The sequence below is a fragment of the Cricetulus griseus genome, chromosome 5 (genome assembly GCF_003668045.3).
Source record: "Cricetulus griseus strain 17A/GY chromosome 5, alternate assembly CriGri-PICRH-1.0, whole genome shotgun sequence".
NCBI lineage: Eukaryota > Metazoa > Chordata > Mammalia > Rodentia > Cricetidae > Cricetulus > Cricetulus griseus.
The window spans coordinates 182,930,498-182,948,979 of record NC_048598.1 but is presented as its reverse complement, the minus strand read 5'-3'; the positions used below and the strand labels follow the sequence as shown (position 1 = coordinate 182,948,979).

The 18,482-nt window shown below is 42.8% G+C and overlaps 1 protein-coding gene across 2 annotated transcripts in view; it reads left to right on the top strand.

Moving 5' to 3' along the window:
- The window catches only part of Rcor1 (REST corepressor 1), a 78,324-nt gene that overhangs the window by 25,509 nt on the left and 34,333 nt on the right, over positions 1-18,482 (top strand). Inside the window, exon 3 of one of the 2 annotated variants that reach the window (XM_027416623.2) lies at positions 9,580-9,663. The exons of the other annotated variant lie outside the window; for it this stretch is intronic. Within the exon in view, the coding sequence (XP_027272424.1) occupies positions 9,621-9,663 (43 nt within the window). The 5' untranslated portion in view covers positions 9,580-9,620. The remainder of the gene's footprint in view (positions 1-9,579; positions 9,664-18,482) is intronic. 2 annotated transcript variants of the gene reach the window in all.

Sequence of the window (18,482 nt, the reverse complement as noted above, 5' to 3'; positions counted from 1 at the left end):
GGCGGATCTCTGTGAGTTCGGGGCCAGCCTGGTCTCCAGAGTGCCAGGATAGGCTCCAAAGCTACACAGAGAAACCCTGTCTTGAAAAACCACAAACAAACAAACAAACAAAAAACAATAAATACGTTGGGGAGAAGCATAGCACGAAGGGGCGGCTTCTGTTGTCAGAGGGGGCATACATCAAGCAGGGCCATCTGTAGGTGAGCCTGCCAGAGATAGCTGGCATGGTAGAAAGTGCCCATGTTAGACCACAGGTCCTGCTGCTGCTCTCTTCCTGTATAGGCTTCTCTAGTGAGCCGACGTCTAGGGCATAGATTCGGCCACATGTATTAACCTCCCGCCTTTGTTTGTTCCATCTAAAGGGAACTGACTAAACTGAAGGGTTTGCCTCTCCTTGTACACCCTCTCACTCTGCTTGTGCTCTCCTAATACTTTGGAATTGAAGGGTCTCTCTCTCTCTCCCTTCAGGATCCCGTCACACTGTCCGTGATGGGTATCTCTCCTAATGAGGCTGCTCCTTGGACATGAGGCTTGCTCTCCCACCTCAGGTGGTGATGCTGCAACTCTCGTCTGAAGGGTAATTTCACCTCAGCTTCTTTCTATAAACCTGCCCTGTTTTTGTAACCGTCATGTATGAGAACCTACTTTAAGTTGAACATGAGCTATTGCTAAGGATGACTGTGTGTACAGTCCTGCTTTGCTCTTTGCCTAGATTTGCTTTATGTGTTGTTTCCTTACAGGTAAAGTGCACCTGTGGGACATCAGTCTGGTGCATGGAGACTCCCCTGTAAGGTATGGGTCCTTCAGCCTGAGATTCCCATTGGACCTTTGAGTTCATTCCAATTTACTGCTATTACTGAATAACTGTGTAGTCCACAGCGACTGTGTGAGTGACAGTATCTGGGGTTTTTGTTTGTTTTTTGCTTTTCAAGACAGGGTTTCCCTGTGTAGCCCTGGCTGTCCTGGAACTCACTCTGTAGACCAGGCTGGCCTCGAACTCACAGAGATTGTATTTGAGATAAAAAAAGAAAGTCAGAATGGTAGAGGTAGTGGTGATGGTCAAGCTGAAGAAAAAGTTCAGTTTAGATATGATGAGTTGGAGATACTTTTGAGTGACTGTTGAATTATATGGCATTGAGCCGTACAGTTAAATGTTCCAAAGCTATTAACAGAAATAAGTCGTAGAAATCTCAAGTGTAAATGTGATATATGAAGAATAATTCCTACCAGGTTAAAAAGAAATGCCCTGAAGCAAATGTGTCCAATACAGGAGCAAAACAAAAGCAATCACAAGTCAATTTCAGTTTATTTGGGTGACAGTAGGCAAGGGGAGTGTCATGCAGCCCAGGCTACCCTTGAACTTGCCGTGAATCTGAGGATGACCTTTAACTTCTGACCCTCCACTCCAAGAACTCAGATTGTTGGCTGGTGCCACCACACTCAGTTTATGCCGTGCTGGAGATTTGAGAGCAGGGTTTCATGCGTGTTAGCAAGCACTCTACCAATTCTTCTGTAACCCTCTTCCCCTTAAATATAGATAGGGTCTCACCTGCAGCCTTACGGACTCCCCTCCCCCCCCAGCTTTGGAACCTGTCTTGGTACTCAGTGTTTAGATCAGGCTGGCCTTAAACTCACAGAGATCCACCTGTCTCTACCTCCCTAGTGCTGGGTTTAGAGGGTAATTTCACCTCAGCTTCTTTCTATAAACCTGCCCTGTTTTTGTAACCGTCATGTATGAGAACCTACTTTAAGTAGGCCCATCACCACCCCAGCTAACCTTACTGACTTTAACAAGTTCCCTTAGCTTCTGATTACTACACACTGAGATACCACACACTCAATACACTTAATTTCTAAATTTTTTTGGTGGGGCCCACTGTGACTTTATTAGCTTTGTATCCATCTTTATCCCCCCCCCACCCCCGCCAGTTTTCCTTACTTCATATATTAAGATGATTTTAATGTCAGTACAGTTTCTAGTGTTGATAGGAGACTAGGAATTGTCTGCATAGAAACTCTTCAGAGGAAAAGCACCCCCAGGAAGGGAGGGTTACATTTCAGGGGCCCCAAGTTCTAGGGTTCTTCTCCCACTTAGTTCCCAGATTAGTCAGTGGTACACTGCTGTGGTGCAGGGAGGCAAACAGGGCACTGCCCCTCTCTAGAACTTTTCTGTGGCTAGCTACCTGTGCTCTTCTTTATCAGTTTACAAAACACATGGAATGTGGCAGATACTAGAGATGTCTAAGTACTGGAATTTAACAATGTAGGCAGAAAAAAAAATGGTATTTATGAGGTGTAACTAAACACACACCAGTTCCATCATGCTTACTGTTGTTTGTAGACAGCAGCCTTTGTCCTCCTGGACTGGGAGAGCTCTGTCACAGTGCATGGTTGCCCTGCAGTGGACTGCAGTGGCGGAGATGGGTTGGGTAACTCCTTTACCTAAATGCAGGGAGATTTCTTTTTTGACCTTTAGTTAACCTTTTCTATCTAACATAATATATAGTTATGTTACATATCATATACTATATAAACATAGTACTAGATTTACAGAAAAGTTACAAAGATAGCATAGGGAGTTTCTCTACCCCACACACCTGGTTTCTCTTCCTAATAACATCTTATCTTGACTCTGACAATGCTATGTGCTTGGTTGTTGTCATCTTAGGTTCTTCTTGGCCATGACATTTCCGTAGACTTCACTTCTTTTAGATGACACTACTGTTTTGAGGTATACTGACCAAAAGTTTCATAGGGTGTTTGGGGTTGTTGCCTTTCCCCTCATGCGGTTATGGCTTTGAGAGAAGAAGGCAACAGAGAAAAGTGTCAGTTTTTTCCTTAGAAGAGATGTAATGTAGAAGTACTATGAATATATTGTATTTAGTGAGTTCGTGTCCACACTGAGGGCAGGCGAAGAGCTCAGATCTTCTGGGACTGGAGCTACAGATGGTTGTGAACTGCCATGTAGATTCTGGAAACTGAACCTGGGTCCCCTGGAAGAGCAGCCAGTGCTCTTAACTGCTGAGCCATCTCTCCAGCCCCTGTGAATGCACCCCAAGTTGAAAACTCAAACAATGGTGAAGCATATGCAGCTAAGTTGCAATTTTATTTCTTTGTCCCAGTCCACTTGTCCTGGGAACTTACTGACTTCTTTTATTTCTTACTCCTCCCCCTTCCTTCCTTCCTTCCTTCCTTCCTTCCTTCCTTCCTTCCTTCCTTCCTTCCTTCCTTCCTTCCTTCCTTTCTTTCTCTCTGGTTTCTCTGTGTAGCTCTGGCTGTCCTGGAACTCACTCTGTTGAGGCTGTCGAGGTGTCGAGGCTGGCCTCGAGCTCACAGAGATCCACCTGTCTCTGCCTCCCAAGTGCTGGGATTAAAAGTGTGCACCACCAGTGCCTGGCAAGGGGACTGTTTTTTTTTTTTTTTTTTTTTTTTTAAGATAAATATATACTGGTTAATAATTTTAATAAATTTATTGATGCTGGTGAGGAATGATATTAGGAAAATAATTACAGTCTTTGTTTTATGTAATTAAACCATTATGGTTCTGTAATAGAAAACTTTTAGCTGTACAGTAAAAATGCTGCAGTTCATACACACAGTATTTTTTTAATCTGAGTGGAGGTAATTGAGGCAGTGTTTGGTGTCATTGGGTGGTGTGATGTTAGGCATAGCTCAGTATACACAGGGTGAGAGAGAGTTCAGACCCAAGACTGTTTTTTGTTTTTAACTCTTTTAAATTCCATAGTTTTTCCTACCCACCAATGAACATTTAAGGCTTTTCTATATTTTCTACTATCCTAACAAGTCAAGGCTTCCTCGAGAGAGCTGCAGAGGATGTCATGTGTAGATATTTAGAGGTTTATTTTAAGAGATTTATCTGATTGGGGAGCTGACAGTTTTGACATCTGTGGGGAAGACTTGAGCATCATTTTCAATACCTTCTCCCCAGATCCTGTGTCAGCCTTTTGGTGGGTGTTATTGAGCATAAACTGTTCCTTATCATCTGAGCCTAAGATATTAACCTGATTGACCTAATACTTTACAGCAACCTACTTCATCTCTCTAAGCATGAAGAACGTGGGAGATGGCTTGAGCTATCTAAGGCCAGCAGAGGCATAGACAATACCCCACAAAACTGAGCAGTGCACACCAATGGTCATTTGGGCCCTGTCTCAGTCTCTCTCTCTCTCTCTCTCTCTCTCTCTCATCTCTCTCTCTCTCTCTCTCTCTCGACAGGGTTTCTCTGTGTAGCTTTGGAGCCTATCCTGGCACTCGCTTTGGAGACCAGACTGGCCTCAAACTCACAGATCTGCCTGCCTCTGCCTCCGGAGTGCTGGGATTAAAGGTGTGCGCCAACGCCTGGCTTCTTGAGCTTTTCTTAATCCTCCCTCACGTCTGTACTGGAAACCATTGGTCTCTCCTCTGTTTCTCATTTACCATCCCTGAAATGCTGTGTGACTAGAGAAGACAACTTTCGACCTTCACCTGTTGTTTTACTTTTCTATTGCTGTGAAGAGAAACCACGACCAAGATAACTTATAAAAGAATTGAATTGGGAGCTTGCTTACAATTGCAGAGGGTGAGTCCGTGACTGTCATGGCAGGCAGGCATGGCGCTGGATCCTCAAGCAGGGACAGAGAGAAAGTGAGTCTGGGCCTGGAGTTGACTTTCAGAACCTCAATGCCAACAAAGCCACACACACTTCCTAATCCCTCCAAAACAATCCACCAACTGGAAACTAAGCATTCAAATTTGATCCCGTGGAGGCCATTCGCATTCAGACCATCACACTTGTTTTCCTCAGTTTTTATCCTGAAGACAGAACCTTGTATAAATCAATAGTTACTGTTTATTTTTTATTGCTGTGTACTAGTCCACTGTATGAAAATGCCGACATTTGCCTGTATCTTATATATTGTGTGCTGTCTGATTTCTGGTGGTTGTGAATAAAGCTTCTTTAATGTGCATGGGTGTTTTGCCTGCCTGTACGTTTGTGCATCATGGCACTTTGTAACCATGGAAGCCAGAAGAGAGCATCAAACCCCCTATATATAAGTGGAGTTATAGGGGATTATAAGCCACCATGTAAGTGCTGGGAATCAAACCTGGGTCTTTTGGAAGAGCAGTAAGTACTCTTAACTAATGTGCCATCTCTATTCCTACCTCCTAAATTCCATTTTTTTTTGTTTGTTTGTTTTTTGTTTTTTGAGACAGGGTTTCTCTGTAGCTTTGGAGCCTATCCTGGCACTTGCTCTGCAGACCAGGCTGGTCTCGAACTCACAGAGATACGTCTGCCTCTGCCTCCTGAGTGCTGGGATTAAAGTCGTTCACCACCAAAGTCTGGCTAAATTCCATTTTTTGATTAACAACTTTTATTCTACAAAACATACTGTTGAGAGATACACTGCATACTTTGAGAAAACATTTGCATATTCATATCTAACATACATCTGCGTAAAGAATTCTTATACTCAATAATAAGCCAATAAGCCAGTTTTTTTGAAAGATTTTTTGAGACAGGGTTTCTCTGTAGCTTTGGAGTCTATCCTGGCACTCGCTCTGGAGACTTTTTTTTGGCCTCGAACTCACAGAGATCCTCCTGCCTCTGCCTCCGGAGTGCTGGGATTAAAGGCGTGTGCCACCAACGCCCGGCTTTTGAAAGATTTTATTTATTTATTATGTATACTACATTCTGCTTCCATGTATATCTGCACACCAGAAGAGAGCACCAGATCTCATAACGGATGGCTGTGAGCCACCATGTGGTTGCTGGCAATTGAACTCAGGGCCTCTGGAAGAGTAGCCTGTGCTCTTAACCTCTGAGCCATCTCTCCAGCCCTAAGCCAGTTTTTTTTTTTTTTTTTTTTTTTTTTTTTTTTTTTTTTTTTTTTTTTTTTTTTTTAATAGGCTAAAAGTCTAAACAGTTGCTTCACCAAAAAATACAGGTAGCATGTCATCAAAAGCTGTTCAGTATTACTAAGCATTGGAGAAACTTAAATTAAAGCCACTGTGTGAATGCACTATACACTTGCAGAGTGTTAAAAGGCCTAGCCAAAACCAAGTACTGACAGGAATGAAGAATTTTACTACTTTGCTGAAGTAAGTGAATTATGGTAAAGCTACTCAAAAACAAGCAGTTTTTTATAAAGAAGTAACTATTACCAGAAGACTGACCTAGGAAACTCATTCTTCAGGGATATAGAATTAGCACATGTTCTCAGTGAAACTCACAGGCAACTGCGTGGGTCTGGGGAGCAGTTAAGAGCTGCTGGCTGCTCTTCCAAAGGGCCTAGCACCCACATTGGGCAGTCAGTTCCTAAATGTCTGTAACTACCAGACACACATGGCATACTGACATACGTATATGTATACAATAAAAAGAAATGCTTTTTAAAAAGCACTTTAGGTATTCATTGGGAAATAAAATAAATTCAAATAAATGAAGAGAACTGAGTAAGAAAAAGATGATTACTAATGTTCAGTTAACATAGAGTATCTAGGGCTGGGCAGAGGGAGACTGACTATACCGTGAGCCTGTGATTTGGGTGGATATAGGCCTTGCTGATGGCAGGCATTGGACGGTACCTGTTAGGTAAGCTGTGTGTCTGTGGGTGGGGGAGTTGGCAGTCACAAACACAGCCCATTCATTTACTACTGTACCTGCGACATTCATTGCTGGTGTTCTAGCTGACAGCATGCAGATAGCCTCAGTACCTTAAGAACTATGCCAAGCTGGGTGGCGGTCCAGCACTTACAAGGCAAAGGCAGCAGATCTCTGTTGAGTTCAAGACCAATAGGGTCTCTATAGAGTTAGTTCCAGGACTACATACAGAAACCCTTGGTTTTTTTTTTTTGTTTTTTTTTTTTGTTTTGTTTTGTTTTTTTTTAAAGGAACTAGGCCTAGCCATGTCGGTTGGTAGAGACCTGTGTTCCAGCTACTTGGAATGCCTCATTAGGATTGCTTAAAGTGTATAGCTATTTGTGAGATCAAGTTTAGTGGCCAAGTGTTTGTCTGGTGAGTTCAAGGCACTGAATTCAATGCCTGCTGTCACCAGAATAGGGGCGAGTGGCTTTCCAGCTCACAGTGGCAAAGATACTCAAGGATATTGGACAGCTAATAAATCACTAGGCTCTTGCCCCCTGACTCCTGCTCTGTTCTAATACATAGCTTGCAATTTAAGATTAAGGACAATGGGCCATCAGTGTTCTGTAGATTATGGTCTTGTTATCATATCTGATGATACTTTACTTAAAGCAAATGCATGTGTTTTCCTACATATTTTCCTAAGTTTTACAATTTCTTGTTCATTTACAGAGTACTTATTTGAAAGATAGATTAACTCACCTCTCCTTCCCTTTCTCCCTTCTTGCTCCTGCTTTCTTTCTCTCTTTCATAGTCTTAGTCTGTAGCTCAGGTTTGTGGTAGTTCTCATGCCTCAGCCTTGCAAAAGCTAGTATTGTAGGTGTGAGCCACCACATCCACTTTTGTTTTGTTCTGAAACAGGGTCTCACTATGTGTGCTTGACTGGCCTGGAACTCACTAAGTAGACCAGGCTGGTCTCAAACTTTTTAAGAGAGATCCTCCTGCCTCTGCCTCCCCCAAGTGCTGGGGTTGAAGACATGACCACCACGCCCACCTAAAAGTTTCTATCATTTATTTTGTTGCTCAAATTGTTCTAGATTTGGCTAGTGGAAGATAGAACCCCCTGTTCTTTGAAAATCTTATTTTGTGGTATAAGAAAACATTCTAGGATTGTTTTGTAACCTTGTGAGCCCTGAAATAAACCATTTCTTCAAGATATCTTTGTTATTTTATTGGAGACAGTTTAGAGGCCCCATATGGGAGTTTTCCTTCCTTTAAGGCTTTCTCAGTGGACAGATAGATGGGAATGTGTTGATGCGAGTGTACACAAAGCTAGAATCCTTTTGGGAATAGAACTCATGAGTGCGTGTTGTTACCAACAGTTCATTCCTGCCCACCATCATGTAACTCTTTCAATTGCCTCCCCCTTTCTGTGTTTGTGACTCTTCTTTAGCTTAAATATTTTGAGATCCATTCATGTTATTATGTGTGTAGTTCATTTGTTTTTATTGCTCAGTTGTATTTTATCCCATGGATATGTTACCATTCAGGGAGAATGGTAGACTGTCCCTCCAGAGCATCCGTAGCACTTCACACCGCCACCATCTGCACATTTTCTCCACATCAGCACCAAACGCAGGCATTGTTGTGAATTTTGTACTTTTATTTTTGGTTGTAAGTCTAGCCTTTAACAGCTGAACCATCTCTCCAGCCCAGATTTTATACACTTTGATACGCATGGGGCTTCAGTTTGCCTTTCCCCTGATCTATTTATTGGTTTTTAACCTTGCCATCCCTTCTTTGCCCGCCTTCTGTCCGTCCATTGATCAGAGGGCATTTTTGTTTGATAGGATCTTGCTCTGGTTTCTGCTAAACACTTGCTTTGGTGATAATGTTGTTTTGGTTTAAATGTTTGTCTACTCCTGAACTCGTGTTAATATCTGTAAGGCCAATATATTGGGAGGTGGGACTTTCAATAGGTTAAGAGGCCATGAGAATTTCACACCCATGGAAGGGTTCAGTGTCTTTATAAAAAAAGGTTTGGTCAGTGGACTAGATCTCTGTTAAATTTGGGGTGGGAGTATGCAGAATGAACATTCTTATAAACCAAAATTTTTTTTTTTACAGACAAGGTTTCTCAATAGCTAAGGAGCCAGACCTGGAACTCGCTCTGTAGACCAGACTGGTCTCGAACCCACAGGAATCCTCCTGCCTCTGTCTCCCAAGTTCTGGGATTAAAGTTGTGCTAAGCAGAGTTATTTTTAAAAGGCGTTCTGGGACAGGGGTGGGGTGCCTATTTTTAATCTCAACACTTGGTAGACAGAGACAAGAGTATTTCTGTGAGCTAAGGACCAGCCTGGTCTCCATAGCAAGTTCCAGACCCATCAGGAATAAAAGAAACTTAAAAGGTCACTGAAGGGACATGTCCCGCTTCTCTCTGTCACACTCCTGTCTCTCTTCCTCTAGACCAGTGGTTCTCAACCTTCCTTGTGCTGCAGCCCTTTAACACAGTTCTTCGTGTTGTGGAGATCCCCAACCATAAAATTATTTTCCTTGCTTTTTTGGGGGTTGGTTTCTCAAGACTAGGTTTCTTTGTGTAAAGGCCGCTGGCTGTCCTGGAACTAGCTCTGTAGTCCAGGCTGGCCTTCAACTCACAGACATCCGCCTGCCTCTGCCGCCACCTGAGAGTGCTGGGACTAAAGGTGTGCGCCACCACCGCCGGCTCCTTGCTTCTTCATAACTCATGCAGGATATGCAGGGTGGTCTCAGTCGACCCCCGAGAAGAGGGTGGAGTCCCACAGGCTGCAAACTGTCATTTTAGTGGGCTTTATGATTTCCTATACCATCCTAAAGTTATTTATTAGTAGTAAGGGTGTAAGGTGAAAAGCAGGTCATATGTCATTCTGAGTCTGAGAAGATTATAGTAACTGTGGTGCTTACTGCTTATTACAGCTGCTAACTTATAATAATACAGTTTTTATTTTCTTTCTACAAAGCCAAACTGGCAAGGCGCAGTCAAGAACGAGACAATCTTGGCATGTTGGTCTGGTCACCTAATCAGAATCTTTCAGAAGCAAAACGTAAGTCTTGCTCCTTTATTTCCTGTCTTCCTTGGATAATTCGGTGTCATAAAGCCACACTGTAACTTAAAGTCTCTGTTACTGCTCTCTCACAGTTTTAAAATAGAGTTGGAAGTATGTGCTTTCTTTTTTAACTATGGCCAGTTAATGTAAATATTTCCAGCCTGTGATTTCATTGTCTTTCATATACTCCAGAATGCTATGTAAGGTGATAATGAATGTGACTAAGGATTGGACCTGAGCAGAAAGGAAGTATGGGCTGGAGAAGGTGGCTCAGCAACCAGAGCACTTGGGGAGAACCCTGGTTCCAAGGATCTGATGAGCCCTTCTGATTTGTGTGGTGCACACACATATCAAAAGAGGAGACATTTTAGCACAGAAAATACATTTTTTTCTTTATGAAGAAGGAAGTAACAATGAAATGTATAACCTCTCAGATGGAAATGCAGAGATTGAAGCCAGGGTTCACAGTCATAGGCCAGCACTCTTCCATTGAGCTGCACCTCCAGCCTAGCAGTATTAGCAATGCTACTGGCAATACCCTGAGTATGCTGGCTGTTGTGTTGGAGGGGAAGAGTAGAGCAGCTCTGATCAAGATATTAACTGTATTTTCTGCTTACTCATGTTACCTTTTTTTTTTTTTTTTTTTTTTTTTTTTGGTTTTGGTTTTTTCGAAACAGGGTTTCTCTGTGGCTTTGGAAGGTGTCCTGGAACTAGCTCTTGTAGACCAGGCTGGTTTCAAACTCACAGAGATCTACCTGCCTCTGCCTCCCGAGTGCTTGGATTAAAGGCATGCACCACCAACGCCCGGCTCATGTTACCTTTTAAGACTATCTTTGTATCTGTTATGTTACCATAATTCCTTGCTGTTTGAAGGTCTATAGTTTCATCATAACTAAGAAACAAAACAATTTTATGGATGGCATGAGGTTTATTAACATCACAATGTTCAGTACTTCTGGCCTGGAACTCAGAGAGCCACCTGCCAGGACTGAAGGAGTGCACCCCACACACCCTCCCCACCTTAGCATTTCTCATCCTGTCCCATGCTACAGAAGAGCTTTCTGCATGTTTCCTGCTATGGTTTGTTTTCCATCTTTCTCTTTGAGCATTTACAGTGATTTACAAAGTTAATTCGTGTCATTTTGAACATGCTCTTTTTTATAGAAAAAAGAAACTTAAAAATCTACATCCTTGTGATGTGTAAAGCTTTGTTTTCCTGAGCCCTGCTGAGGAAGTCTGCTTCTGTGAGAATTTTAGGCACCTAGTTTACCTGCCTTCCTTACTGTTGGAGTTTTTTTATTTTCAGATGGTTTGATTCTGAAGGTCTCTCTCCATTTCTTTGTCCTCTTGGATGTGTTCTAGTCAGTGCTCATGAGGAAGAGCAAGCATTTCCGAGCCCTGTGCCCAGCACAGCCCATGGTTATGCTGTTCCATGGTCACACAGCTTTCGCTCTCCACAGTAGCCCCACATACAGACAGACAGCTTTCCACAGCTTAGAGACAAGGAATGAAATAAGAAGCCAAGGTCACTGACCAGCTGTGCTCTGCTCCAACTCTGCTCCTCAATCTGAGCTCCTAGATTCTTTTTTTGTTTATTCCACTGTTTGGTGGGTTTTTGTTTTGTTTTGTGTTTGGGGGTGGAGTTGTAAGTCTAGCCTTTATCAGCTGAGCTCCCCCTCCCCAGGGTTTCTCTGTGTAGCTTTGGCTGTCCTGGAACTCACTGTGTAGACCAGGCTGGCCTCACAGAGATCCATCTGCCTCTGCCTCTGCCTCTGGAGTGCTGGGATCAAAGGTGTGTGCCATTACTCCTGGCTGCTCCCAGTCTTGATTCTCTTTCCATTCACAATACTTCTAGTTCAGGGTTATGTTAGTATCTTTCTACCTCTTTTCTTTGACCACCTCCCTTCATTCTTTCTAATTAGCATCTCTTGTATCTTTACATACTAGAATCTTTAGGATCAGAACTTATAATATTTTATTTTGATTAGACCTACAAGGAAACTACTGAATATATGAAATTAATATGCCCTCCCCCCAGGCTGGAATTCATTGTGTAGCCTAGATTGGCTTCAACACTGGTATCCTTTTACCTCAGCCTCCTTAGGGGTAGACTACAAGTGTGCACATAACACCTCCCTAGGAGTTTTTAAACATTGGTATTGTGTAAAATAAATTTCAGTTTTACTATTACACGCTACTCATTATTCTTTTTTTGGGGGGGGGTTCTCTGTGTAGCTTTGGAGGCTGTCCTGGCACTCGCTCTGGAGAGCAGGCTGGCCTCGAACTCACAGAGATCTGCCTGCCTCTGCCTCCCAAGTGCTGGGATTAAAGGAGTGCTCCACCAACGCCCAGCTACTCATTCTTTAAAAGTTGAACTTTGAAAACTAATCTAAGCTGCTGGTGGTGCACGCCTTTAATCCAAGCACTCAGGAGTCAGAGGCAGGTGGAACTATAGTGGGCGTTCTAGGACAGCCAGGGCTACACAGAGAAACCTGTGATGGGGGAGGTCCTTCTGTGTATATGTTTGTCTTATTGGTTGACAAAGCAGGGTTGGCCAATAGGAAAGCAAGATAGGTGGGGCTGGGAGTTGAGGAGGATTCTGGGAAATGTAGTAAGGATGGAGTCACCATGTTATCCCTGCAAGAGAGGACACACGCAGCTGGTGTCCTTGATAAGTTCTTATAAAACATATAGATTAGTGGTTATGGTTGATAATTAAGACTGAGCTAGCATATAACAAACTAATATTAATCTCTGTGTGTTATTTGGGAGCCCTAACATGGTGGCGGCATTTAGATGGCTGGCAGAAAGAGTTATCGTTTCACTGGAGGGGGAAAAAAAAAAACTAATCTAAAAGTAATAATTTTGCCTACTGTTGATTATTTCAAAGACACAGAAAAGAAAAACAGAAAAATCCAGGTTTCTTACTCAGTAACAACTGCTTGATGTTTTAGAATGTTCCTGTAAATCTTTTATTTTATTTTATTTTATTAAGGATTTATTATGTATACAGTGTTCTTCCATTATACCTGCAGAGCAGAAGAGGGCATCAGATCCATTATAGATGGCTGTGAGCCACCATGTGGGTGCTGAGAATTTAACCTGGATCCTCTGGAATAGCAGCCAGTGCTCTTAACCTCTGAGGCATCTCTCCAGCTCTCTGTAAATCTTTTTATCGTGCACTAACTCACCCCCACCCTCACCCCATGTGCACCTTCCTCTTTTTGTGGTGCTGAGCATCAAGCCCAAGGGATTGTGCATACTGGACAAGTCCTGGACGACTGACTGTACCCACCACATCTTCAGTTTTGTGCATTTGTATTGAGATGATGGTACAGCTTTTTCTGTGCATGTCTCTGTGTTGTCCTGAGCTGGAGCATTTCCCACATTGTTAAAATACCTTGTAAACTTTTCTTTACCCCCCTTTTAGGAAAAATTTTTATTTTATGTGTGTATGTTTGCCTACATATATTTCTGTGTACTGTATGTGTGCTTGGTGTCTAAGGAAGCCAGAAGAAGGTATTAGATCTTACTTTAGAATGTGTGTTAGTCACTGTTCTGTTGCTGTGAAGAGACACCACGATCAAGGCAACACCCCCAACACTCCCCACCCCACCCCCATCTCAGCCTCCTGAATCCTAAGATTAAAGTCAAATGCCACCGCCACCAGCTCTGATTCTTTTTACAGGCTAAATAGAATTCCTAGGTTAAGGAGTAAATAAGTCATTTCTTCTTCTGTTTTAAGAAAAAAAACGAGGGCAGATGTTGGGTATGTTAAGCGGGAAGCGGAGAATACCCATCTGATGTGCACCTACAGCTGCCCCTGCTGTGAAGGTGCTGCACCTGTAGTTAGTTAGCGCCTCTGTCTGAATGCGCTCTCACCACCCAGAGTGTGTTGACAGTAGCGCTCTGCTGGGTTGTATGTCTTTGTTGTTCAGAAGAATTTCACTGCGCTAAGAATCTTTTTTTTTTCCCCTCTCCTTTTAGCTTCTTTTCCTACCAAACTCATGGCAACTACTGGCTTCACATTGTCTCCATAGATTTGCCTTTTCTAGAATGTTACTGAGCTGTGATTATCAGTAAAGCCTTTTCAGATTGATTTTGTTTGTCTTTCTAGGCAGGGTCTCAATATGTAGCTCTGGCTGTCCTGGAACTCACTATGTAGACCAGGCTGGACTTGAACTCATAGAGATCCTCCTGCCTTGATTCTTTAAAAAGACTTTATCGCATCTTATTTTGCGAATTCTTGGTGTGTGTGTGTGTGTGTGTGTGTGTGTGTGTGTGTGTGTGTGTGTTTTGGTGGGTGGGGTCAGAGGTTAACTTTCTAGAGTTAGTGCCATCTCTCCACCATACGGGTCATAGGGATTGAACTATGAATTTTAGGTTTGGCTAAACTCCATCAAGCTAGCCCCAGATAGGTTTCTTTCAGTACTGTGCATCTTAGGATCTTTTAGGTCTTAATGGCTAATTTATTTTTAGTTTCAAATAATGCTTCATTGTTTGGATATGCCACAGTTGATACATTACCCCAAAGGACATCTTGGGTTGCCTTTGAATTATGGTACTGTGAATGGAGCTGTTGAAAACATATGAATTTTTAGCATCTTGAGGAAACATCAGTGAGCACCCCAGACTACACAGCAAGAGTATTTAGTTCCTTTCACTTATGTCAAATTCATGCCCCATTCATACCATGTTTGTACAAGTTCATACCATGTATGTGGTATGTCCAAATATGTTTGTGCATGCACATGTATCTATACATGGTGTGTGTGTCTGTACATGATATTTGTCTATGCATGTGTTTCTTTTTCTTTCTTTTTCTTTTCTTTCTTTCTTTTTTTTTTTTTTTTGTTTGTTTTTCGAGAAAGGGTTTCTCTGTGTAGCTTTGGAGCCTATCCTGGCACTTGCTCTGTAGACCAGGCTGGCCTCGAACTCACAGAGATCCGTGTGCCACCAATGCCCGGCAGTGTTTATTTTTCTTTTTGGTTTTTCAAGATAGGGTTTCTCTGTGTAACAGTCCTGGCTGTCCTGGAACTCACTCTGTAGACCAGGTTGGCCTCGAACTTAGAGATCTGCCTGCCTCTGCTTCCCAAGTGCTAGAATTAAAGGTGTGTGCCAGTACCAGCTCTGTTTTTGTTTTTGTTTTTCTTACTCAGTGGTATTTTCATTCTTTTCCCTCTTCCCTGCTCATGTATTTGTTCTCGTGGGCATGCAGATTGCTTGTGTCATATTCTACCAATAGTATCTCATTGGGGTTGTTTTGAATGAGTTTATTCTATGAGGCTGGTTTTTATTCTTATTTTGGGGGGCAGTTTTACATATTTGGTAGTAGTAAAGGATCTGGTAAGTTTGTACTCCAGTGGCAACGAGGAGAACATTTTTCCTATTTATCTTATCAGAAGTTTACAGTCTCATAGCTAGTTAGTAGTCAAATTAGGACTAGATCTTAGTCTCTAGACTATATTTACTGCACACATCTGCTTTCATGTGCTACTTTGGTCAGTCAAGTATAATTAAATACTTAAAACATTACTAATATTTCACAAGTTGCTTTGGATTATGCCTAAGTAAAAATCATTTAGTGGGAGATACAGCCTGTGGGATATGTCCCGAAAATGTGCCTCATGGAGAGACACAGTTGGGGAGTATTGGTAATTCTCAGGAGCATAGACAGGAACCACAGAGTTGACAGTAGTCCATTAATGAACATGGAATTTTATTTGAGAAACAGTGGTTTCATATGTAAGGGACAAAGGCCTGAGTATCATTTGATTTGCCATGGTGTAGTGAGAATTAAAGAGCGGCAGCTTGTCAGGCCTGGAAATGCTCACTAATTGGAAGGAGGGCATTTGACCCTTAACCTGTTTTAGTACCAGGTATCTCCTGTATTCACTCAGTTGTGATGATTTCCTCGACTACCAGAATCGCCTCTTCCTCATGGGAAGCTTTGAAAGACCCTCAGTGTTTTAGGAGAGGGGTTGAATGTGAGTAGGAGTTTGCTAGCTGGACAAGGGGACAGGAGGGCATTTGTGTCTGGAATTGAGACAGAAATCTAGTGCTTACATTTGCAGACCCTCTTGTCTAAGACACACTGTCTTTGAGACAGTGAGAAGTGAAGCAACCAGAAATGCAGCTGGTGATTATTAGATGGGCAAGGTAGGAGGATTTTTTCTGTCCGTCCTGCCAATTCCCAAATTAATTATAAAATCTTGGCCGTTAGTTTAGGCTTGTTCCTAACTAGCTCTTATAACTTGAGTTAACCCATATTTTTATTGATCTACGGTCTACCATATGCCTTTTACCTCTATCCATTTTGTGTGTCTGACTCATTCCATGTCTTATCTGGCTTCTTTTGCAGCTCCTGGTGACCTCACCCTTCTACTTCACAGAGTTCTCTGCCCAGAAGTCCCACCTATACCTCTTGCCTAGATATTGGCCATTTAGCTTTTTATTAAACCAGTGAGAAGGCACCTTGGCAAAGACACATCTTCACAGTGTACAAAATGATTATTCCACAACAAATTGCTGAGTACCACAGTGCAAGGACAGAATGACCAACTCATAATGTACTATGACCTCCACATACATGCTACAACATGGGAAACATACATGTATACTCACAGTACTAGTAGTGATCACAGGTGGGGGTGGAAGAGATCCCATACTTTTGGTTTGGTTTGGTTTGGTTTGGTTTTCCGAGACAGGGTTTCTCTGTGCAGCTTTGGAGCCTATCCTGACACTCGCTCTGGACACCAGGCTGGCCTCGAACTCACAGAGATCCTCCTGCCTCTGCCTCCCAAGTGCTGGGATTAAAGGCGTGCGCCACCAACGCCCGGCTGAGAGATCCCATGCTTACTATTAGAAAATTATTAATGGCTTGAGGTTTAGAAAAGAGTAGTGACTGAGGAGTAAGTACCTCAGGCTGTTACTGGGATGCAAGGGTAAATAAATAAAGTTCAGGAAGCCAAACATGGTTGTGGATTGGGTAGGTGTCCCTTAACATGAATCCTGCATACACCCCATTTATCTTTTTCTGTTCTCTGTGAACTCTGTACCCCACCCACTTGTAGTTAGTCATCATCCTAGACTCTCAGGCTACCCTGTCATGGACATTTGTTGATAATTCCCAGCTGCACTTCGTCTCCAGTTGCTCTTTGCCAACATATTTATTTCACACTGCCTTTGTGCTGGCATGCAAAACCATCAAGGTTTGAGTTTGGCCTGTGTGGGAACACAGTTGAAGTTGAACAAAGCGAGATAGATAACATTAGTAACAACATCTCTCAAAGACTCTTCCACACAGCACACCAAACAGATTGGAGTTCTTTGTACACAATTCGCCGTATCCTAGGCTCAGTCTGGTGCTTGCTGACTTAGGCACAGCAAAATATATAAGAGCGGTCAGTCATGAAGGAATTTGTCTTGGGCAGGACATCTTAGGGGCATGACTAATGACTAGGCTACCTTTCTTTCTTTCTTTCTTTCTTTCTTTCTTTCTTTCTTTCTTTCTTTCTTTCTTTCTTTCTTTCTTTCTTTCTTTCTTTCTTTCTTTCTTTAAATTGCATTTTGGGCTGGAGAGTTGGGTTTGTGGTTAAGAGCACTAGCTGCTCTTCTGGTTAACCTGGGTTTGATTCTTATCAGCCACAACAGTCAGTAACTCCAGTTCCATAGTATCTGGAGCCCTCTTCTGGCTTCCATGGGCTCTGCACTCACAAGCCGCACAGACATACTACATACAGAGAAAACACCATGTGAGTCCTGGGAATTGAACTGGGTACTCTAGAGGAACGGCCAGTACTCCTAACCACTAAGCCATTTCTCCTGCCCCTAAAATAAAGTTTTTAAAAAATTTCATTTGTGTTTGCACCATAGCACTCACATGGTGGTCAAAGGGTAGCTTATGGAAGTTGGTTCTCTTTTGTCACATGAGTTCTGGGGATTGAACTCTGATGATCAGTCTTGATAGCTATTCCTCTTACCTACTGAACCATATCCACAGCTCTCATCTGCATGTACCCCACCCCCTTTCTTTCTGACAGGGTCTCCCTGTGTAACTCTAGCTGGCTTGAGACTCACTCTGCAGTCCAGGCTGGTTTTGAACTCACGGTGACCTACCTGCCTTTGCCTTCCTAGTGCTAGAATTAAAGGGATGTGCCTCCAGGGTTTGACAGAGACATATGGAGTTTGGGCTAGTTGAGAAGCAGCTCCTGAAGGAAGAGGTGCTTCCCAGGGAAGGCTGCTGCTTCCTTGGTAGAGCTTAGTGAAGTGACTCTGTCCTGTTGCAGGTTTGTGGCAGACATGTGGTGCTGCTCACTGGGCCTTATGCACTTCGAGGTATATGCATGTGTGCAGGAGTCTGTGTCAATTGAAGCTTTTGATTGCATTTTTAAAAATTTTATAAAAGTGAGGAAAAACTGGTACAATTATAAGAAACATAAATCTTGCTGCTAATGGAGTCAGAGTTGAAAAGAATTGACTCTTAAGGGCAGACATATGAAATGTGTGAGATTTAAAATAAGTGGGGGATTTTATTTAATGTTAGCTTTCCTCAGCAGGAAAGCTGGTACCCTCTGCACTTTCAGGTCACATGCCATTCTTTGAGTAGAGCATCTAACAGTCTGGAGAGGTGGCTCAGTAGTTCACAGCATTTGCTGTTCTTACAGGCACTGGGTTTGATTCCCAGCACCCACACAGGCTCACAACCATCTATACCTCTACTTCCAGGGCAGTCCACACCTTTTTATGACCTCCACAGGTGCCAGGCGTGCAAGTGGCACACACATACACATGCAGCCAAAATCCTCAGACACTGA